We start from the raw sequence: 25,000 nt of genomic DNA, 5'->3' as shown, positions 1-25,000 counted from the left end.
GTGAAACTGATAAAGTTTGGCTGCTTTATGACAGATGTCTTCCTTTTTGACTAATCTCACAGGATTAACCAGAGGTTAAATCCGGACTCTCTCTCCCTCCCCCCCCTCTCTCTCTCTCTCTCTCTCTCTCTCTCTCTCTCTCTCTCTCTCTCTCTCTCTCTCTCTCTCTCTCTCTCTCTCTCTATTTTAGCCGAGCATATATATTTCATAAGGCAAGGTTTTCATTTTTAAAATGATAATTGGAACCAACTACATTTTTTCGAAATTGTAATCCCAGGTTGGTTGCCAATTTTATTGCCACGTCTTAATAACACTCTGGCAGAAGGAAGTTTGAAATCAGATTGACCAGTACATCTTGGAGGTCACAATGGCAAATATATCAGGTAAAGATCAATGAGCCATATTTAATCCCTGGATGGTTAATCGTGGAGTGTAAAATGCAATGCTGGAGGCTGCATAAGCTATCACACTTAAAGGATGGAAACTTTTCACAACTCGTGATCTCCGTCCCGATTCCAGAGATACAGTACACAGTGTACGAGTATTTTACAAAGGAGAAGATGAACCGATGCCCTTTTACTGATGTAGCCAAAGCATGTACAGTATCCGCACATCTGAAGCCACAAATGCTCCTGAAAGAACAGCACGTCGAATAAACAAAGAAGGATGAATCGCACAAGAAAAATGTGGAAAACCTAAATTTCTAGAACGACTTCGACAAATGTGTTGGAAGAAGAATTTTAAGAAGATTGTTAAACTTTTATGGTTGAAAACTACCAGTGGAAGCTAAAGAAATCATTGCCTTTAATGTAATAAGGGAAGTGCTACATGATCTGGAGAGAACGAAGATCAAATGGACTTTTCCTTCAAGAGATCCTAATCTTATAAGCTGGAAGACCACTGATTGACGGATGTGACCCGAACCATAACCACGGAGATATCGGTAGTGACTGATAAGTATCTACCAAGGGCGGAGCAATTAAAAGATTTAAAAGGTTTGTCTATAAAGAAACCCTTTCTAGGTTCTTTATCAGGCAATATTTATGCTTGATTATCCGTTTTACTTATATATATATATATATATATATATATATATATATATATATATATATATATATGTATGTATGTATATATGTGTATATATAAATATATATATATATATATATATATATATATGTGTGTGTACTTCATATATGTGTGTATATGATTACGTCTGTGTACGTATGTATGTACATATGTATGTATGTCCATATATGCTATGTCCGTATATATATATATATATATATATATATATATATATATATATATATATATATATATATATATATATATATATATTATATATATATATATATATATATATATATATTTATATATATATATATATATATATAAATATATATATATATATATATATACTTTGCATATACAATCATACATAATGTTTTTCTTTACAAACATTCATTGAGAATGTGTGCTAACTACAGTAGGTTTAAGTTTCCTTTCATTTCTTAATAATTAGTGGCTTCAGGAACGATGATGTTCTACCTCATGACCATAATTCTCGATTTGCTTTTTCCTTTTCAGACATTGATGAATGCGCGAGCAACCCTTGTAACGCCAGTCAAGACTGCCATAACATACCGGGATCTTTTGAATGTGGTTGTAAGGCGTTGACCTGTCCTAGTAAGTGGCCCTAATGATCTGCACGATTTTTATCAGATAGGAATAGAGTCATTCAAAGATCGGAAATGATAGCTGGATGGGGATGTCACTAGTAAAAGAGGAGGAGAGATTTTAACTGACCAAATCTAACTTTTTGTCCCAATAGAAATATCTCCCGTATAGTACACTAGCCTCGTAAGGTCGTCAGCGCTCTCCCTGATATATAATTATACAATGTAAGCTTCAGTATTTTCAAACTTCCTGCTACGACTATAGAGACATATTCCCCCCCCCCCAACACACACACACACACACACACACACACGCACACTGTTGTATCTGAGGGACGAGTGGGCTGTCGGGCACTGGACACCGTGTTTCGGTTACAGTTTCACAAATCCAATAGTATTTATGTTTGCGCTAATCACCAAAGTGGTGAGGTTTTGAGTAAATATCATGTAATAGATTATTCTTGTTTCTAGCCCTAGTCAGATGGTGTTCAGTTAAAGATTTGTCGTCGTTTTGGGGACTGAATTCCATCTTTCTAATATCAGTTGTATAAGTTTCAGGCTGAATATATTCTTACTTGGCTGTGCTAATATTTTCCTTCGCACCTGCACACAAACACTCATACATACATACATACATATATATGTATGTACACTTATATGAATTCATTCAAATATATATGCAGGCAAAACTAACATACAAGCAAATGCTTTAAAATAGAATTGCACACTGTATTAATGTTGATTCTTTTCTTGTATGCAAAATTGGTATCTGTCAAAAAAACCTGACTCGGGTCTCTTTAACCGATCAGGACCAAAATTTGTCAAATAGAAATTAACAGGTAAAAATCAGTTGTCTAATCAAAATTATTATGCAGTTATTAATGGTGCAGCAAAAATCAATGAGTAAAATCAGTGGTCTAATCAAAATTATGTAAATGTTAGTGGCACAGCAAAAATTATTAGGTAAGGAATAGTGGTCTAATCGATATTATCAGGTAAAAACTAGTGGTGCAGCAAAAATTAAGAGGTAAAAATTGGTGGTCTAATCCAAATAAATTATGTAAAAACTAGTGGTATAGTAAATATTCGTAAGTAAAAATTATTGGTCTAATCAAAATTATTTTGTAAAAAATACTGGTGCAGCAAAACTTAATAGGTAAAAATTAGTGGTATAATCAAAATTATTATGTAAAAATCAGTGGTGCAACAAAAAAATAATAGGTAAAAATGAGTGGTATAGTAAAGATCATGTAAAAATTATTCGTATAGCAAAAATTACTAGGTAAAAATAAGTGGTCTAGTAAAAATTACTATGTTAAAATTAGTGTTGTAGTAAAAGCTATTATGTAAAATTGGTGGTCTGAAAAAAATTATTATGTAAAAATTAGAGGTGTAATAAAAATTATTGTGAAAATTAGTAGCATAGTAAAAATTATTATGTGAAAATTAGTGTAGTAAAAAGTGATAAATAAAAATTAATGGTCTAGTAAAGATCGATGGCGAAAAATTAATTAAAACTAGCGGTCTAGTAAATATCAATAGGTAAAAATTAATTGTGAATAAGTGGTGAAGTAAAAATTATTAGATAAAGAAATAGTGCAAGTTTAGTAATCTAGTAAAAATTAATATGTAACCATTAGTGGTTTAGTAAAATTTAATATGTAACCATTAGTGGTCTATTAAAAATTAATATGTAACCATTAGTGGTTTAGTAAGAATTAATATGTAACCATTAGTGGTCTATTAAAAATTAGTGGTTTAGTAAAAAATTAATATGTAACGATTAGTGGTCTATTAAGAATTAGTGGTTTAGTAAAAAAATAATATGTATCCATTAGTGGTCTATTAAAAATCAATATGTAATCATTAGTGTTCTAGTAGAAATTAATATGTAACCATTAGTGGTTTAGTAAAAATTAATATGTAACCATTAGTGGTTTAGTAGAAATTAGCAGGTATATATATATATATATATATATATATATATATATATATATTATATATATATATATATTATATATATGATATATATATATTATATATATATGATATATATATATATATTATATATATATATATATATATATATATATAATATATATATATATATATATATATATATATATATACATATATATATATACATATAATTGTAACTATTGCTGGTAAACGGAATGAAAAAAAAATGTTTTACTACGTTGTTTGCAAATATTCTCAGGTAAATGTTTCGAGAATGCCAACTATGTTGATGGTGTTGGATGCGTCATGGCTATAAGAGGAAGCATGAACTTCCCTGACGCTGAAAACCGATGTAATCTGGAACACAAAGAAATACTATCAATAAAATCCAACGACGTTCTCAATCAAGTCCTTGATATATTCGGGTCCGAATTGAGTGGTGGTAAGGAATCTAATGCTCATACATATCTATCTATCTATCTATATATCTATCTATCTATATATATACTGTATATATATATATATATATATATATATATATATATATACTGTTTATATATATATATATATATATATATATATATATATATATAATTTCATATTAAACTTGGTGGGTTGTTATGAGTGAAGTAATTAAAGAACGAATTATGATTTTGCTTTATATAAATCTTAAAAAAAAAGACAATAATATCCAAGGTAAAATAAACCTAATTCAGATATCAGCATAAGTCTATCAAGGGATGACAGCATTAGGGATAACAACAACAACAAAAACAAGCTTTGTGGTAGCCTATTGGGAATGTCCTTGCCTCGCTATCTGTTACACGGGAATTCGAGTGAAACTTCTGGCTCGATAGTTTCTAGTATCGTCTGTAACCTCACCATCCTTGTGGTAGCCTATTGGGAATGTCCTTGCCTCGCTATCTGTTACACGGGAATTTGAGTGAAACTTCTGGCTTGATAGTTTCTAGTATCGTCTGTAACCTCACCATCCTTGTGAACTAGGTGATGGGGAGTTTGGTGGAGCCTATAGGACTACCTGCTGAGCTATTAGCAGCCATTGCCTGGGTCTTCCTTGTCCTAGCTTGATCGAGAGAGGGTTTGGACGCTGGTCATATGTACTGTATATATAGTCAGACGCAAGGACATTGTCCTGTCCCTTGCATTTACCCTTCATGGGCAAACCCCCCCCCCCAAAAAAAAAAAAAACACACACACACATTAAGTGTCAAAGAGATCTATTATTGTTTAGTACAAGACTCAGTTCCCCTAACGCTCTCCCCTTCTCAACATGTCTGCACATGTACGTGACATGCTGGCAGGAGTGCCTCATTCCTTTTTTTCTTTTCAGTTTTTCTGTGGCTTCAAGTGGATGATAGTATTTATCCGTCTAGTAAATGTGTTGCAATGAGGATAATGTCTGGCGATCCAGAGTATTTTGACATCTCATGCACCAGCAGTAAATTACCTCAAGCTTTGTGTGTAACACAATCTATCTGGTAGTCAAAGATCTTGAGAAGGTGTTTCTGAAAAGCCTCTTGAAAGTATCTAAAGGAATTTATCATTGAAATGTCAAGCTTATTTTTCAAAATTTTCTAGAGATTTAGAACAATTAATAAAGATCATTCCATTTGTTTCAGCTTTTATTTCACCTCTAGAAAAGAGTGATTTTTTTTCCTTTCGAAATACCATGGGCCAACTTAAACCTCTACAAAGATGTATGGCCATTATTTTCCATATACGATTGATGGCTAATAGTAAAGATTTGAAAGGTAAATGTTTTGTCAAATGATTTTATGGTCAATAATTTCCGAATACAAGGCTTATGTTTCTAACTCTTGTATCTTCCACAATTAAGTGTATGCCAGAAGATTTACTGTCTGTGGGAAAATTCAAGAGAGAGAAATAACTTCTGGCAAGACCTTCACATAATAGAAAACTAGATCCTAATCTGAGGATTGGAGTTCCAACACTCCTACGCCAACAGAACAGAAAACTTAAGTGATACAATTCAAAATCCATTACACATTATGGAGGGATGTTCTATTTTGGATTGGTCTGTAACACTGACCTCAACACAAAGGTGGAACACAGGATCCCAGCTATGGCTCCTGAGGCATAACACTGGTAGAAAAGCGGGATCCCATCCTCAGCCAGCCCCTGAGGGTCAACATAAGGGGCTGGGACCCAGGGTCCCAGCCATAGCCCATGGACCTTTCCTCAAGGGACCTTGGCCCTGGGGAACCATTGCACTAGGGTGGGAACATAGACCTTGGCATAGGTCCTATGCCCCAGCCCCAAGAGGCTGTGACATAGGACCGTGATTCTGCAGGAACCACACAGGTGAGACTGGACAATTTTCCGTAAACAAATTCACCCTAGGACAAGTGTCCGTAAGACTATTCGCTGTAAAACAATTTGCTGTATGGATATTTTGACACCGGGACATCTTGCCACAAAGCATAAAATTGCCACTTCCAAAAATTGCTGAAATAGAAAACAGAAAGATTGTTATGCTGTCATTTGAAAGTCCATCGTTAATTACTGAAATGAGGTCCTTTACCTACACCATTTACATTATCTATCTTTATTATTACTTGAGACTAAAGTCCTTACATTATTTAGATTTGTCTTAAAACCTTACAATACGTACACTGTTAAAATTACCAGAGGATGTGATAAGCTTGTAGAGGACACTACCTTTATTTACAGGCGAAAAAGAAAATATGGAGGTAAGATGTGTCAGAAGTGCACTGATACAAATTATGAAGCAAGGCTGCATAGAATACTGAATAGTGAAGATATATATTTGTAAAATTAAAAGTAGTGAATGGGAGCAAGGCAGGGGACCTCGTCGATATAGAGTTCCTCCTACTTTTCCTATTGGTCTTTGTAATGTGTATGAAAGAACCTTAAATCAGCTGGCTGACACTAACAATGGAGTAGAAAATTTCCATATTGCACTACAAGCCTCTGTTACCAATACACATCCAAATTTATGGAATATAATCAATGTCTAGACAAGTGAAGAATTTAACTTTAAAATGAACGTAATCAATGCAGAAAGAGGAGGAACAGCAACAAAAACTAAATACAAAGACTCTTATAAACACATACTAAGTATTGTTAGAGGTCAAGATCCAAATAAAAATAAAATTCTTGCAAGCAATTGCTATGAACTTGCATGATTTTTAGCTTTCTAGTTAAATTTATAAAATAAAGTTTACGAGTTAAATAGTGTGTGACCTTCATTATTATCAGTGTTTATTTTCTGCCCATATATATATATATATATATATATATATATATATATATATATATATATATATATATATATATATATATATATATATATATATATATATGTATATATATATATATATATATATATATATATATATATATATTCTGAAGTAAATGAATAAATAAAAACCAATGAAAGAAAATTAATTTAACATTACAAAGTACATATATCATAAATAATCTTTTATTATCCTGTTATGCTTTGCGACCAAATGTCTCTAGCTGGCAACTACATGTAAAAGCCTCAAAGACTCAAGAACACAGTTTGAAGACAAATTCATTTTTTTTCTTGTGTGTTCAGTACATAAGGGTCAGTGAATAGTGGGTTTCAAAAACAGTAACAAAATTAAAAGGCACAAATCAGAGATTTGCCTAGATCATTTGGCTATACATAACTAGACCACAATAGACACACTATCAAAACACATACTAACAGAAACTAATTTCAAATTTTAAATAAGGATGGCATAACAGCAAAATTTTGACATTTGATTTACCAATGTTTTCAATCTGCTACTGAATTTACGTTACAATTGGCATAAATTGATCAGAATCTTCTAGAAACATAATAAATAAAGATTATAATTTATACCGAGTTCTCGTGTAGGAAAAGAATGGTTAATTTTCGATTAGTGGAGTTAAGTTGTGTTTCTGTAGGCTACAGGTGTGTATAGACAAAATGACACAACTTGAAATATCTTACAGTGAGGCCACAGCTACCTAACACCAAGTGGCTAGGCTCCACTCGCACAAATAGCGGCTTCACCGTTAACCCCTTGAACTACGATAACGTCAGTTCACGTCGAAATATACCGTGTGATTCACACGAGGTCATTTACAAATATAATCTATATGGAAACTAAAATCACTTGTATATCTTCCAAATGGCTAATACAGCATATGGTCCTATATCACATAGTTCACTCAGGAAATTTCGCTAGAAATCTCCTCCCCTTCATGATATTAGCCCCTCTTTCCTTAGCCATCCAACGAAGTCCGTGGGATTCTAGTCCTTATTCCTAATTTTGTAAGAGCTACTTTAGTCTGTTTTGTATATTACCATGTAGAATCACACCATTCTCTCTAGCCCTTATACTCCGGACTTATAAATTTCAGCCTAACGTAAATACGTACATAAAATACTCCCGCCATCACCAATTCTTGATATTTGGGTTTGATCTTAATTCCAGAAAAGTAGAACTGCTCTAAAGTATATGAAGTTATATATCAATAGAAAGCTATTGCTTTGAATTTTCTGATACATTATTATAAACTATCCTAAATCCAAACAATATGATGACATGAAAAGCTGAAACTGAAATAGATTTAGAAAAAAATTATATTTTTTTTCAAAAGTAACTTTGAATGACTATGAAATGGCTTTATAGTTATTTTTTAGTAGTATTACAGGTATCAAATGATAAGGTAAATAAAACCCTTCCAGTTGATGCCTAGAGATTCAATTTATAGTGGAAAACTGTGAAGCACTCAAGACAAATTCCCCCATCACATTTTGGACAAAAATAGCCTGAGCGGACCCTTTTAGGGTGACCTGCAATACAATTCCTTTTTTTCCCCACTGGAAGTTTTACAATTTTATGACCATCATCTGAAGATAATGCTATATGGGAGGGACTCCTTATTGGATTTGGTGAGAGTGAAGCTGCATGTATCTGTTCACGAGTGCACCTTTTCCTGACGATTTTTACCGGCTCATAGTTCTGAACAAGTGACTCGACTAAGGAGACCATGAACTTATATCTATCCAAGGGAGGGCTTCTTGATGTATTGGATGCATACAGTATATAGCTGTTGAGGACAGCAGTCCCAATCAGTGAAAAGCATCCCTTATTTGTCCATTTTAGCGTCTTGCGTTCAGATAGGTACGAGTACAACTTGGTGTCTTTCATGTCTACACCACCCATGACATGATTGTAGTCATCAACAATATGTGGAACAATTTTGTCAGGTTTGCCTGTTCTGTTTACAGTTTTATAGCCTGCTTTTGAGGAAGTAGATCAAAGAACAGGTGTTTTCTTGCCATCCTTGTAAGTCAAACACAACAAAGGACCCTTTCTACGCTCTGAAACCTCTTTATTTTTCAATTTTTTCTTAATAGCATCCATAGGCAATCCTTTACGGTTAGTACGAACTGTTCCAGTTGCTGTTGTGCCATTTTGCCAAAGATCTTGAAATAGCTTAGGTGAAGAAAAGTAATTATCAAGACCTAGGTGATGACCACGATGAAATAACCCTGCTTTCTCAAGAAGCCTCATAACAAGGTCATATCATTTACTTGCATACTAGCTGTTCCCCTATATATTTCAAAAGCATAAGTATAGCCAGTTCTTGGCTCGCATAAACACCAAACCTTTATCCCAAACCTAGCATGATGCTTGTTTGGCATATACTGTCGCAAATGAGGGGTCTTACCTCTAAAGCCAATAATACTTTCATCAATGGATATTTTGCGTTCAGGGTAATAATGACTTTTGAAAGTTCTCTGGAAGTGATCAATAACTGGTTGTATTTTATACAATTTATATGCTGGGTGATCTGGTGGTGGCATTTTTAAATTGTCTGCAAAATGCAGAAACTTGAGTAAAACTTCAAACCTCTCTCTATTGAAGTGGTTAGAGAACCAAGGTGTTGCCTGGCTTGGATTTGTACAATCCCAGTAAGACCTCAGGGTTGGTTTCTTGATAAGCCCCATATTCAAAATAACTCCTAAGAAAGCAAACATTTCATTCACAAATGTTTGACCTTGTTTGATCCATAAGTTGACCATAGACCTTTTCTTTTGTTGAAGATACTCAGTATGAGACTGGATCCACTGACTTGCTTACAGATTAGTTTCATCAACAATTTTCTGAACAAAACTATCTGTAACAAAGAGCTTCAGGTATTCTATTGGTTGGGCATCGTGTTTTGGGGGATGCATTGGTCCACAATGGCCTGGGAATCTTACTGGAGGTGGTTCAACTTCATTGTCTAATACCCTCATCCAGTCTCCTTCATCACTTCTATCACTATCGGGATTATCATCACTTTCATCAACTGATACATCATCATTGTCACTTTCATCATCAGTAGAAATATCTTCCTCACTAGTCATCATAATTGCCATCATCATCATCAGTCTCTGACTGAGTAAAACTCCTATCATTCTCATCATCCATAATAATCAGTTGTGATAATCTGGAAAGGTGCCCTTATGAAAAGTACTATATATATATATATATATATATATATATATATATATATATATATATATATATATATATATATGTGTGTGTGTGTGTGTGTGTGTGTGTGTGTACACATATAAAATTGAAACAGGCAACACCAAAGACCAGCGGAGAAAACTGTAAGTTACATTCATAAAGACATACACAAGTACAAGACACAAACCAAATCATAATTACAACAGTGTTACTCACATATATTAGTGTGTGTTTTATCATTACTCTGTTTGTTCAATTATTACACTGAAAAGGTCCTCATAAGTGATGTGTTTCCCATGTATGAAAAGTGTTATCAAAAATTTTCAAGTGAAACTATTCGGCTTATCCTATAATATATTTTATTCCCTAAAAGAGTATGGGATTATAGACTATATTCCGTAAAATAATAGAGAATTAAAACACTATCATTTAACTAAAAAGCACAGAATAAAATATGCTTCTAAAACTAAATAAAAAGGTATGTGGTAAGTAATGTTTACATTGGAGACCTGTACTCACGTGCGTGTATTCACATCCAGCTGTCAAAACGAGTCTACGACGCTCAAAGAAAAAAATAACAAGGATAACATTTTGGCGTGGTTTTGCTTTTGTAGTAGTTATCCTGCAATACACTTTGGCATGTAATATATATAAACTGATACTGAGTCACAATAAACGCTCACAATACAAATTTCACATGGACAACACAAACAGCACAGCAACACAAACGTTTTGGCAAAGATGTCGTCTTTGTAAACAAACTCTTATGAATGAAATCCCGTTGTTCACTGCTTTGCCAAACATTTTTCCTTCATTACAAAACGCACAAAACATTCAGGAATCAGAGGAAACCATTATATCAATAAATATTGTCATATAAATACGAAATATTACGTAAAAGATGTAACCAATAAGTTCAGTTCGTGTCACACAAGAGGAAACTTGCCGCCGAAAGAAACCACATTCAAGACCAAAACAAAAGCTGATAATGTCATTGGTTGCTACATTATGACGTGGAATCAGTGAGCCAATGGGAAGGAAGCATTGTTGTGACGTATCCAGGCCACCAAAATTGTCTAGTGGGGACGTGAGAGCGAGGAAATTGAACAGAGGATTAACGAGCCACAATCATGGCCTCACGGGCTCTAGCGGTAAAGCCATGATCGTGGCCTTACGGAGTATAAGGGCTAGCCAATGGTGACATTACTTATACTCAAACATCCCCTGACATCCTTTTTTTTCTCAACTATCATTTCCACAGAAAATAGTAAATCTGTATTTCGTAATAAAAGAAAAAAGATATATATCATCTTCATGTCATATATTTCATATTAGTTTTGTTCACTGTTTCCACGACTAAAAGTTAGCCTACTGTCATTATTTCCATTTATTGACATTCTAGCAGTACTGCATTTCATGGTCTTCCATGCGCCGTCTCTATTTCCAAGGCCGTGAAATACCCAAAGCAGGAATTATCCAGTTCACAGTGACAGTCACACGTAAGGTGAAATGACAGAAGAACAAACAAACCTTGCGTCAAATGTATTACGTCTCTCTCTCTCTCTCTCTCTCTCTCTCTCTCTAAGCGGCAGAAATGTTTCTTTTGTCATTAGTTTGTTTTTTATCGTATATCATATAACAATATAGAATACTTCACGTGTCAAAGGAAAAAAAATGAATATATTCATTACATTGCTGTATAACTTCAAGTCCATTATAACTGGCGAGTAGTTTTATATCTTTAGACGGTTATTTATCGTGGAATTATTACTGAATAACAAAAGTCACTTTAATGAATATGAAGTTCTTTAACACATAAAAAAACAGTGTTTAACCATTATTTGGAGAAAAATGTATAAAACAGATTTCAGAAAATTTATTCTATAATCACTTCACAATGAATGGGAAAACATTTTGGTTGTTTAGAGTGAAATACAATAGAAAGTCCATCCATCCATATACCAAGGCACTTCCCCCAATTTTGGGGGGTAGCCAACACCAACAATGAAACAAAACAAAAAGGGGACCTCTACTCTTTACGTTCCTTCAGCCTAATCAGGGACTCAACCGAGTTCAGCTGGTAGTGCTAGGGTGCCACAGCCCAACCTCCCACATTTCCACCACAGATGAAGCTTCATAATGCTGACTCCCCTACTGCTGCTACCTCCGCGGTCATCTAAGGCACCGGAGGAAGCAGCAGGGCCTACTGGAACTGCGTCACAATCGCTCGCCATTCATTCCTATTTCTAGCACGCTCTCTTGCCTCTCTCACATCTATCCTCCTATCACCCAGAGCTTTCTTCACACCATCCATCCACCCAAACCTTGGCCTTCCTATTGTACTTCTCCCATCAACTCTTGCATTCATCACCTTCTTTAGCAGAAAACCATTTTCCATTCTCTCAACATGGCCAAACCACCTCAACACATTCATATCCACTCTAGCCGCTAACTCATTTCTTACACCCGTTCTCTCCCTCACCACTTCGTTCCTAACCCTATCTACTCGAGATACACCAGCCATACTCCTTAGACACTTCATCTCAAACACATTCAATTTCTGTCTCTCCATCACTTTCATTCCCCACAACTCCGATCCATACATCACAGTTGGTACAATCACTTTCTCATATAGAACTCTCTTTACATTCATGCCCAACCCTCTATTTTTTACTACTCCCTTAACTGCCCCCAACACTTTGCAACCTTCATTCACTCTCTGACGTACATCTGCTTCCACTCCACCATTTGCTGCAACAATAGACCCCAAGTACTTAAACTGATCCACCTCCTCAAGTAACTCTCCATTCAACATGACATTCAACCTTGCACCACCTTCCCTTCTCGTACATCTCATAACCTTACTCTTACCCACATTAACTCTCAACTTCCTTCTCTCACACACCTTTCCAAATTCTGTAACTAGTCGGTCAAGCTTCTCTTCTGTGTCTGCTACCAGTACAGTATCATCCGCAAACAACAACTGATTTACCTCCCATTCATGGTCATTCTCGCCTACCAGTTTTAATCCTCGTCCAAGCACTCGAGCATTCACCTCTCTCACCACTCCATCAACATACAAGTTAAACAACCACGGTGACATCACACATCCCTGTCTCAGCCCCACTCTCACCGGAAACCAATCACTCACTTCATTTCCTATTCTAACACATGCTTTACTACCTTTGTAGAAACTTTTCACTGCTTGCAACAACCTTCCACCAACTCCATATAACCTCATCACATTCCACATTGCTTCCCTATCAACTCTATCATATGCTTTCTCCAGATCCATAAACGCAACATACACCTCCTTACCTTTTGCTAAATATTTCTCGCATATCTGCCTAACTGTAAAAATCTGATTCATACAACCCCTACCTCTTCTAAAACCACCCTGTACTTCCAAGATTGCATTCTCTGTTTTATCCTTAATCCTATTAATCAGTACTCTACCATACACTTTTCCAACTACACTCAACAAACTAATACCTCTTGAATTACAACACTCATGCACATCTCCCTTACCCTTATATAGTGGTACAATACATGCACAAACCCAATCTACTGGTACCATTGACAACACAAAACACATATTAAACAATCTCACCAACCATTCAAGTACAGTCACACCCCCTTCCTTCAACATCTCAGCTTTCACACCATCCATACCAGATGCTTTTCCTACACTCGTTTCATCTAGTGCTCTCCTCACTTCATCTATTGTAATCTCTCTCTCATTCTCATCTCCCATCACTAGCACCTCAACACCTGGAACAGCAATTATATCTGCCTCCCTATTATCCTCAACATTCAGCAAACTTTCAAAATATTCCGCCCACCTTTTCCTTGCCTCCTCTCCTTTTAACAACCTTCCATTTCCATCTTTCACTGCCTCTTCAATTCTTGCACCAGCCTTCCTTACTCTCTTCACTTCTTTCCAAAACTTCTTCTTATTCTCTTCATATGACTGACCCAATCCCTGACCCCACCTCAGGTCAGCTGCCCTCTTTGCCTCACGTACCTTGCGCTTTACTTCCACATTTTTCTCTCTATATTTTTCATACTTCTCTATACTATTACTCTGCAGCCATTCTTCAAAAGCCCTCTTTTTCTCTTCCACTTTTACCTTCACTCCTTCATTCCACCATTCACTGCCCTTCCTCATGCTGCCTCCAACAACCTTCTTGCTACATACATCACTTGCAATCCCAACAAAATTTTCTTTTACTAACTTCCACTCCTCCTCTACATTACCAGTTTCTCTTACTCTCACCTCGTCATATGCCATTTTCAACCTTTCCTGATATTTACTTTTTACCCCCGGTTTATTTAGCTCTTCAATCCTCACTACCTCCCTTTTACATCCACCTACTCTATTCCCCCACTCTTTTGCTACAACTAATTTTCCTTCCACCAAAAAATGATCAGACATACCGTTAGCCATACCCCTAAACACGTGCACGTCTTTCAATCTTCCAAACATTCTTTTAGTTATCAACACATAATCCATTAATGCCCTTTCTACTACTCTTCCATTTGCCACTCTTACCCAAGTATACTTATTTTCATCTTTCTTTTTAAAGAAGCTAGCACTTATTACCATCTCTTGTTCAACACACATGTCTACCAGTCTCTCACCACTCTCATTTTCACCTGGTACGCCATACTTCCCAATGACACCTTCTACCTCTCCAGCGCCCACTCTAGCATTTAAGTCACCCATAACAACTACATAATTCCTTCTACCCAGTCCTTCTACACACCTAGTTAATTCATTCTAGAACTCATTCCGCTCTTCTTCACTTTTCTCACTACCTGGCCCATACGCACTGACAAACGCCCAACATTCCCTACCCAACCTAACCCTTACCCACATTAACCTAGATGATATCTCCTTCCATTCCACTACTTTACCTGTCATCCATTTACTCAGCAATAACGCCACACCCTCTCTCGCTCTTCCCCTTTCAATCCCAGACACTCTACCAGACATTTCACCAAACATCACTTCACCTTTTCCTTTCATCTTTGTCTCACACAAGGCCAATACATCCATCCTTCTACTTCTAAACATACTTCCAATCTCACATCTTTTACTCTCTATCGTACTACATCCACGCACATTCAAACACCCCAAAACAATAGAAAGTAAAGCAAACTTTTTACAATTTTATTTTGTGATCAAAAGTAAAACAAATAAAAATTTTAAGAGCTGTTGACATGACGCTGCCATTGGCTGCAAGCTGGTCCAATATGGCGTCCACCCTAACTTTCAGGTGAAGGTATTCTCATATTATTATTCTTATTATTACTTACTTACTTACTTACTTACTTACTTACTTACTTATTTACTTACTTACTTACTTGCTACGCTACAACCCTGGTTGGAAAAGTAGAATGCTATAAGCCCGTGTGTTCCAACAGGAAAACTAGCCCAGTGAGGAAAGGAAATTACAAGTAATTAACAACTGAAATAAAATATTTCAAGACGAGCAACAGCATCCTAACAAATCAGATCAGTTCAGAGTTTTTATATCTAATTTACAGTATATAAACTTGTTAGGTTAATTTTGCTGATTATTAGCAATTTTTTTTTTTCATTATTTCAACTGGCTTTTTTTTTTTTTCTTAAATCACAGGTCAATTTGAAGGAAAATTAATTAGCTTTTTTTTTTTTTTGGGGGGGGGGGGCAACTGGACAATTGGTTTTTTAAATATTTTCAACATCACAGTCAATTTAGGAGTCAAAATTCTTAGATATTTGTTTATACTAGATTACAGGTTGTGGTAGGTTGGAGGTAGCGTCCTTACCTGGTGATTACCAGACTGAGGTTCGAGTCCCAGTCAGACTCGTTAGCTTCTTTGGTCGTTGCATCCTCACCATCCTTGCGAGCTAAAAATGGGGTCTTTGAGGAGCCTTTGGGTCTATCTGCTGAGTCATCAGCAGTCACTGCCTGGCTCTCCTTGGTACTAGCATGGGTGGAGAGGGGGCTTAGGCGCTGATCATATATAATATGGTTAGTCTCTAGGTCATTGTCCTGCTTGAAAGGGCAATGCCACTGTCCCTTGACTCTGCCATTTATGAGTGGCCTTTAAACCTTTAAACTATGATAGTTAGTCTTTTTAAAACTACATAAATACTCTATTCTTCTTACAATAAGTATAAATATTTTCTTATTTTGAAAATAATATATACATGATATTTGCAACTTTAAACAGTTTTGGGTAAGCCATTTAAAACAGCAATTATTTCATTTTAATTTGTAATGTCGATGTCTAGTGGTGGTAACTGGTGATCAGAACGGATACAGCTAAAATCTAGGTTTTTGCAATATGTTGGAATGGAAATTTTTTTTGCAATATGTTGGAATGGAAACGTTTTTGCAATACGTTTGAATGAAAACTTTTTTTGCAATATGTTGGAATGGAAACGTTTTTGCAATACGTTTGAATGAAAACTTTTTTTGCAATATGTTGGAATGGAAACTTTTTTTTTTTGCAATATATTGGAATGGAAACGTTTTTGCAATATGGTGAAATGGAAACGTGTTTTGCAATATGCTGGAATGGAGACGTTTATTGCAATACGTTTGAATGAAAAAGTTTTTTGCAACATATTGGAATGGAAACTTTTTTTGCAATATGTAGGAATGGATACGTTTTTTTTGCAATATGGTGAAATGGAAATTTTTTTTGCAATATGTTTGAATGGAAACGTTTTTCATTGCAATATATTGGAATGTAAACGTTTTTCTTCAATATGTTGGAATGGAAACGTTTTTTTTTTTTTGCAATATGCTGGAATGGAAATGTTTTTTTTTTTTTGCAATATGTTGGAATGGAAAAATTTTTTTGCAATATGTTGGAATGGAAACGTTTTTATGCAATATGTTGGAATGGAAACGTTTTTTTTGCAATATGTTGGAATGGAAACGTTTTTTTCAATATGTTGGAATGGAAAGGTGTTTTCAATATGTTGGAATGGAAATGTTTTTTTGCAATGTGTTGGAATGGAAACATTTTTTTGGCAATATGTTGGAATGGAAAGTTTTTTTGCAATATGTTGGAATGGAAATGTTTTTTTGCAATATGTTGGAATAGAAACGTTTTTTTTGCAATATGTTGGAATGGAAACGTTTTTTTTGCAATATGTTGAAATGGAAACGTTTTTTTTTTGCAATATGCTGGAATGGAAAGGTTTTTTGCAATATGTTGGAATGAAAACATTTTTTTTTGCAATATGTTGGAATGGAAACGTTTTTTTTCAATATGTTGGAATGGAAACGTTTTTTGCAATATGTTGGAATGGAACTGTTTTTTGCAATACGTTGGAATGAAAACTTTTTTTTGCAATATGTTGGAATGGAAACGTTTTTTTTCAATATGTTGGAATGGAAACGTTTTTTGCAATATGTTGGAATGGAACTGTTTTTTGCAATACGTTGGAATGAAAACTTTTTTTTGCAATATGTTGGAATGGAAACTTTTCTTTTCAATATGTTGGAATGGAAACGTTTTTTGCAATATGTTGGAATGGAAACGTTTTTTTGCGATATGTTGGAATGGAAATATTTTTTGCAATCCGTTGGAATGAAAACATTTTTTTGCAATATGTTGGAATGGAAACGTTTTTTATATGTATGAATGGAACGTTTTTTAAATATGTTGGAATGGATACATTTTTTGTAATATGTTGGAATAGAAAATTCTCCTTTCCTGAAGTCGCTTTTCCAATATTTATTCACAGAAACTTTTTCATGACGTGTTATTCTGAAGAACATTATCATCATAACAATACAGACTTAATCTATGTTCTTTTATTCTTCATTTCTCCTCCTCTTTTGTCGTAGATCATTCTTTACACCTTTTCATTTCCTCATGAGACAGTCCCAGAAATCCTTTGTTTTCTACGGCTTGCCTCGGCGCAAGAGCCCGTGTCCTGCACCTTCAGTACAGGTCGTTCTATTGCCTGCCTGCTGCAGTCTGCCTGATCCTTTGTTTCGTCACAGAATGGCTTCGTGCACTTCCTTCCGGATCACCGTATTTCGTTTTTTTATTTTATTTATTTATTTTTTTTTTTTTTTGAAGCTTTGTCGGATTATAAGATCATCTTGTCTAGAATTCTTATTTGAAAAATATAGATTTCTTTTTTTTTCTCCAAAAAATACAGATTAAGATCATTCAGTTCTGTTTATGGAGAATGGAATAATATGAGAATAAATAAGATATCTTCTTCGGTTTCTTTCATGAGAGAACGTGAATTAGATTTTTTCTGATACGCCTAATCAATTAGGAGTGAAAGCGAATGAATTTACAAGGACATTTGCAGTATATACACATACATATGATCAGCGCCCAAGACCCAATTCCACCAAAGATAGGACTAGCGAGGCCCAGGCAATGGCTGCTTCCCCAAACTCTTCCTCCTCAGCTGACAAGGATGGTGAGGTTGCAGACACTGAAAGAAACTATCGAGTTAGAACTTATTAGGCTTTCTTAAGCATGAATATAAATCTTTGGAAACTTATTTTCAAGTACTGCGGTTGCCTGTAATACCGCCCCTCGACATTATAGAATATATCTCCTCGCCTTTTCTCCTTGCAACTTCTATAACTGCAGTACAGAGATATTTCAAATCTTACTTCGAAAGATAGAAAAAAAAAATGTTCAAGTTTCCGTTGTCAAGGCTGTGGGGATCAGTAAATCCAAGAGTGTGTTTGGGAGTTGAAATTGTAGTTATTTTGATTATGAAAATACAAATATAGCTGTTGAAATAACCGTTATGGCATTTACTTACATATATAAGATTTATATGTACAGTATATACTATATACATTGTTTTCACACACACACACATACTGTATATATATATATATATATATATATATATATATATATACATACGAGTATATGCATACTTAAAGAATATATGGACATGTATATCATTTCAACACACACACACACACACACACATATATATATATATATATATATATATATATATATATATATACATATATATGCTGTATATATATATATATATATATATATATATATATATATATATATATATATATATATATATATATACATATATATGCTGTATATATATATATATATATATATATATATATATATATATATATATATATATATATATATATATATGTGTGTGTGTGTGTGTGTGTGTGTGTGTTCAAATAATATACATGTCCATATATTCTCTAAGTATGCATATATATATATATATATATATATATATATATATATATATATATATATATATATACAGTATGTATATATATACAGTATATATATATATATATATATATATATATATATATATATATACTGTATATATATACATACTGTATATATATATATATATATATATATATATATATATATATATATATATATATATAATGCCTCTCAAGATTCCCAAAATAGATAATATATTCCTGATCCGATCGTCGCCACGTAACTATTCCAGGCTATTTAGTTTCCCTCACCAAAATTCTTTCCTCCTTTATCCTACAGATCCTGGTCCTCTTTAGGTAATCTAAAAACATTACCTTTCCTCGTCCAAAATCCTTCTGACACAAGGAAAAAAAAATAATCGTCGAAAGGCTGGCATCATGTTCACATTTTTATTAGGACTTTTTTTTTTTTTAATCCAGAGCTAATATTTCCTCTCATTACTGCATACAATAGTTGCAATTATGTCATTTGCAGGTCTGTTTTGGAACCAGAGTTTGGCTTTAAATGGAGTCTTAAAGCGAGAGACGAGGTTCATTCAAGAGGCCTCTTTGATTTCTCTTCAAAACATGATTAAACTTCCTTGTGTTTTAGACGCTGATATTGGCAGAAAAAATACTACAGTATATTTTTGCATTGATGTTCTTGTTAATACATGATCAATTTGAAGTTAAACGCTTCATATTAATATTACTTCATTTAATAGACAAAACGAATTTGTGTTTGTGACTGAAAAAATAATTTGTATTACTTTTTTTTTTTTTTTTTTTTTTTCACCAGAGGTTAAAAATGCTTGTACCAATTTACATGGAATAAGGCTCTTTGGAATTATGAAAATAGCAAGAGTAATATATAAATTGGCCTGAATCATGTTTTATCCAATCCTATTGTTTTCTTTTATTTTTTTTTTTTGTGGCGGGGTGGGGGTGGCACCATATTTTCTGCAGAAAATGAATCATTAAAAATAATGGCAAATGATAAACTTTAACTTCTGCTCCAGGAACTTGAACCCGTTTGGTACATGACACCTATACATACCTGTATGTATATTTTCATACATGAAACTATGTGATCAATTCATACATAAAAATCACTTCTATATTAACTATATACGACCGTCATAACCAAGTATGCATATATTTTTCTATACTCCATTCCAAGATGGAGTTTTAAGAAAACGTTTTCTGCTGTCTCCAAATGGTTTCCAGATAGACCCTCAAAGCCTCCAGCATTTCTTAAGCGGAGTTCACCACAATAAGACCGAAATTCCAGAGACTTTTGCTTTCAAATGCAACCATCGAAGGATAATCTTAACTTTTTTTCGTAAATACACACTCCCATAGAGAGAGAGAGAGAGAGAGAGAGAGAGAGAGAGAGAGAGAGAGAGAGAGAGAGAGAGAGAGAGAGAGATATGATGATGGTGGTGATGAACATAACTATTATTATTTAGGATAAATTCATCTAGGGATGTTTTTGCAACAGGGTTTCTTTATAATAGCCGTCTGCATAAGCATGTTTATTTGTCACCTCTGGAATCTTTTGTCATAGGTACCGATTAGAGAAGACACTTTTGCCCAGTAGTTTGGATGCGTGGTCTTTTCTTTTATTCCCACACTGTTGAAAATATGCGTTACAAAAAAAAAAAAAAAAAAAAAAACGGTAAAAATCCGGCAACATTCATTCTATGATTTTTACCGTTTTAAAAACGGTTATATTGACGTAAAAGAGTGATATTACGATCGCCAACCCGTAAAAGATGATAACAAAATATTATAAAATTACGGTCGCCAGAATTTTACAGAAATACGGTTGAGAACTGTATATTTTTACGGAGAATTTCCGATAAAAATTACGTATTTTTTCTAATAGTGCAGGTTAGGAGAAGGATCTGTTGTATGCATCCATGATTTTTTCTTTTTTTAGATTTCCAGGTAATCGCTTTGCCCACTAAATTAAAGTCCAGAGATTTATATGAAAGTAACCCAGAACAAAGTGGAAAATACAGTAACCTGTGTAATACTGCAACATTTAGATGTAAAGAAGCAATCGTTTATGTCAGAATACGCTTCATTAGTTTCAAAGGATTGGATGGATGGATTTAGATTGGCCTCCTTAGAAGGGGACCACGGGCTCTTGCCAATTACTAGCAGCCCGTAAGTGGTCCATTCTTTTTTTCTGCAGATTAGGAGAAATATCTCTTGATGTCTGCAGCCATGATTTCTGCTCTTTTAGATTTCCACGTAATCGCTTTGCCCACTAAATAAAATTACAGAGATTGATAAGCAAGTGGCCTAGAACAAACTGGAAAATACAGCAACCTGTATAATCCTGCACTATTTAGATTTAAAGAAAAAAACTATTAGTGTTAGAACATGCTTCATTGGCTCTAAAGGATTAGATTTAGTGCAAATTTACCACTGCCGCCACTCAGTAGGACAACTGACAATGATTTCCCATCACCAATAAATCAACGCCTGGTTTAAAAATTGACAAAGTAAAAAGATATTCATGTATGACACCGAGATGAAATCCACTCGAACTATTTATTGAAGGAAGACTCATATTGATAGGCACTACAAGCAGGTCCTACTCGGAAACCTTCAAAGCGATGTCTAATACTGTATGACAAAACAGAACAGTGCTTAATCAATGCCCATATTACTTCTAGCGCAGGAACTTCTATCCTGGATGGAACCTAGAAATTTCATTTTGATTCGACAGTTTTTTTTTTTTTTTTTTTTTTTTTTTTTTTTTTGCTGGAAGCGTAAATGGCTGTGATTTTAGTGTTGGGACTCAGACAGAACAGGACCCAGTACAAAATGTGGGTTTATATGTGTATATCTTTATTTTAGTCCTAGAAATAGATGCTCTTTTAGATATGCAATCTTAAAGGATAGATAGTACAACAATAGAAAGTGACTCAATTTTATTTTTACGCAATATGGAAATGAGAATTATTCTAAATATACAGTATATTTATTGATAACCATTACAGAACATTTGCCTTCAAAATCCTAACTTGGTGAATTGCTTGTTGGTATATGAAAATGAGCATCATGCATAATGTACGAATATGAAAAATGAATTTTTATTCATCGGCCTTATCGACAAAACGTTCAATGGAAACACAAATCTGTTTGAGGAGAAATAGAAATCTGTTTAAGCAACATGACTTGAAATTAATAGGAGCTTATTTTAAGCATGATTTTGGCGGATTAGATTTGTACCAAGTACATACATCTACCAAAGGCACTTCCCCCAATTTTGGGGGGTAGCCGACATCAACAAAGAAACAAAACAAAAAGGGGACCTCTACTCTCTACGTTCCTCCAGCCTAACCAGGGACTCAGCCGAGTTCAGCTGGTACTGCTAGGGTGCCACAGCCCAACCTCCCACATTATTCACCACAGATGAAGCTTCATAATGCTGAATCCCCTACTGCTGCTACCTCCGCGGTCATCTAAGGCACTGGAGGAAAGAGCAGGGCCTACCGGAACTGCGTCACAATCGCTCGCCATTCATTCCTATTTCTAGCACGCTCTCTTGCCTCTCTCACATCTATCCTCCTATCACCCAGAGCTTTCTTCACACCATCCATCCACCCAAACCTTGGCCTTCCTCTTGTACTTCTCCCATCAACTCTTGCATTCATCACCTTATTTAGCAGACAGCCATTTTCCATTCTCTCAACATGGCCAAACCACCTCAACAAATTCATATCCACTCTAGCTGCTAACTCATTTCTTACACCCGTTCTCACCCTCACCACTTCGTTCCTAACCCTATCTACTCGAGATACACCAGTCATACTCCTTAGACACTTCATCTCAAACACATTCAATTTCTGTCTCTCCATCACTTTCATTCCCCACAACTCCGATCCATACATCACAGTTGGTACAATCACTTTCTCATATAGAACTCTCTTTACATTCATGCCCAACCCTCTAATTTTTACTACTCCCTCAACTGCCCCCAACACTTTGCAACCTTCATTCACTCTCTGACGTACATCTGCTTCCACTCCACCATTTGCTGCAACAACAGACCCCAAGTACTTAAACTGATCCACCTCCTCAAGTAACTCTCCATTCAACATGACATTCAACCTTGCACCACCTTCCCTTCTCGCACATCTCATAACCTTACTCTTACCCACATTAACTCTCAACTTCCTTCTCTCACACACCCTTCCAAATTCTGTCACTAGTCGGTCAAGCTTCTCTTCTGTGTCTGCTACCAGTACAGTATCATACGCAAACAACAACTGATTTACCTCCCATTCATGATCATTCTCGCCTACCAGTTTTAATCCTCGTCCAAGCACTCGAGCATTCACCTCTCTCACCACTCCATCAACATACAAGTTAAACAACCACGGCGACATCACACATCCCTGTCTCAGCCCCACTCTCACCGGAAACCAATCGCTCACTTCATTTCCTATTCTAACACATGCTTTACTACCTTTGTAGAAACTTTTCACTGCTTGCAACAACCTTCCACCAACTCCATATAACCTCATCACATTCCACATTGCTTCCCTATCAACTCTATCATATGCTTTCTCCAGATCCATAAACGCAACATACACCTCCTTACCTTTTGCTAAATATTTCTCGCATATCTGCCTAACTGTAAAAATCTGATTCATACAACCCCTACCTCTTCTAAAACCACCCTGTACTTCCAAGATTGCATTCTCTGTTTTATCCTTAATCCTATTAATCATTACTCTACCATACACTTTTCCAACTACACTCAACAAACTAATACCTCTTGAATTACAACACTCATGCACATCTCCCTTACCCTTATATAGTGGTACAATACATGCACAAACCCAATCTACTGGTACCATTGACAACACAAAACACATATTAAACAATCTCACCAACCATTCAAGTACAGTCACACCCCCTTCCTTCAACATCTCAGCTTTCACACCATCCATACCAGATGCTTTTCCTACTCTCATTTCATCTAGTGCTCTCCTCACTTCCTCTATTGTAATCTCTCTCTCATTCTCATCTCCCATCACTGGCACCTCAACACCTGGAACAGCAATTATATCTGCCTCCCTATTATCCTCAACATTCAGCAAACTTTCAAAATATTCCGCCCACCTTTTCCTTGCCTCCTCTCCTTTTAACAACCTTCCATTTCCATCTTTCACTGTCTCTTCAATTCTTGCGCCAGCCTTCCTTACTCTCTTCACTTCTTTCCAAAACTTCTTCTTATTCTCTTCATATGACTGACCCAGTCCCTGACCCCACCTCAGGTCAGCTGCCCTCTTTGCCTCACGTATCTTGCGCTTTACTTCCACATTTTTCTCTCTATATTTTTCATACTTCTCTATACTATTACTCTGCAGCCATTCTTCAAAAGACCTCTTTTTCTCTTCCACTTTTACCTTCACTCCTTCATTCCACCATTCACTGCCCTTCCTCATGCTGCCTCCAACAACCTTCTTGCCACATACATCACTTGCAATACCAACAAAATTTTCTTTGGCTAACTTCCACTCCTCCTCTAAATTACCAGTTTCTCTTACCAAGTATTCTTATAATTTAAAAG

At 35.2% G+C, this 25,000-nt stretch overlaps 2 protein-coding genes, 1 long non-coding RNA gene and 1 pseudogene across 3 annotated transcripts in view; 1 reads left to right on the top strand and 3 right to left on the bottom strand.

Annotated features, from left to right (window-relative positions):
- LOC137615804 (latent-transforming growth factor beta-binding protein 1-like) overlaps window positions 1-5,166 on the top strand; it is a 22,827-nt gene extending 17,661 nt beyond the window's left edge. The window contains exons 12-14 of the mRNA XM_068345494.1: window positions 1,588-1,686; window positions 3,895-4,077; window positions 4,987-5,166. Of these exons, the coding sequence (XP_068201595.1) occupies window positions 1,588-1,686; window positions 3,895-4,077; window positions 4,987-5,138 (434 nt within the window). The 3' untranslated portion in view covers window positions 5,139-5,166. The remainder of the gene's footprint in view (window positions 1-1,587; window positions 1,687-3,894; window positions 4,078-4,986) is intronic.
- The window catches only part of LOC137616336 (uncharacterized), a 1,379,772-nt gene that overhangs the window by 1,169,545 nt on the left and 185,227 nt on the right, over window positions 1-25,000 (bottom strand). The window lies entirely within an intron of this gene.
- Window positions 8,390-10,117, bottom strand: LOC137615803 (piggyBac transposable element-derived protein 4-like; annotated as a pseudogene).
- The window catches only part of LOC137615801 (protein Star-like), a 6,304-nt gene continuing 6,284 nt past the window's right edge, over window positions 24,981-25,000 (bottom strand). Inside the window, exon 5 of the mRNA XM_068345493.1 lies at window positions 24,981-25,000. This exon is cut by the window's right edge and continues 628 nt beyond it. The gene's annotated coding sequence lies outside the window, so the exon portion shown is untranslated.

This window comes from Palaemon carinicauda, chromosome 22 (genome assembly GCF_036898095.1).
Source record: "Palaemon carinicauda isolate YSFRI2023 chromosome 22, ASM3689809v2, whole genome shotgun sequence".
Lineage (NCBI taxonomy): Eukaryota > Metazoa > Arthropoda > Malacostraca > Decapoda > Palaemonidae > Palaemon > Palaemon carinicauda.
The sequence above is the reverse complement of the archived record's forward strand: the minus strand, read 5'-3'. Positions and strand labels throughout refer to the sequence as shown.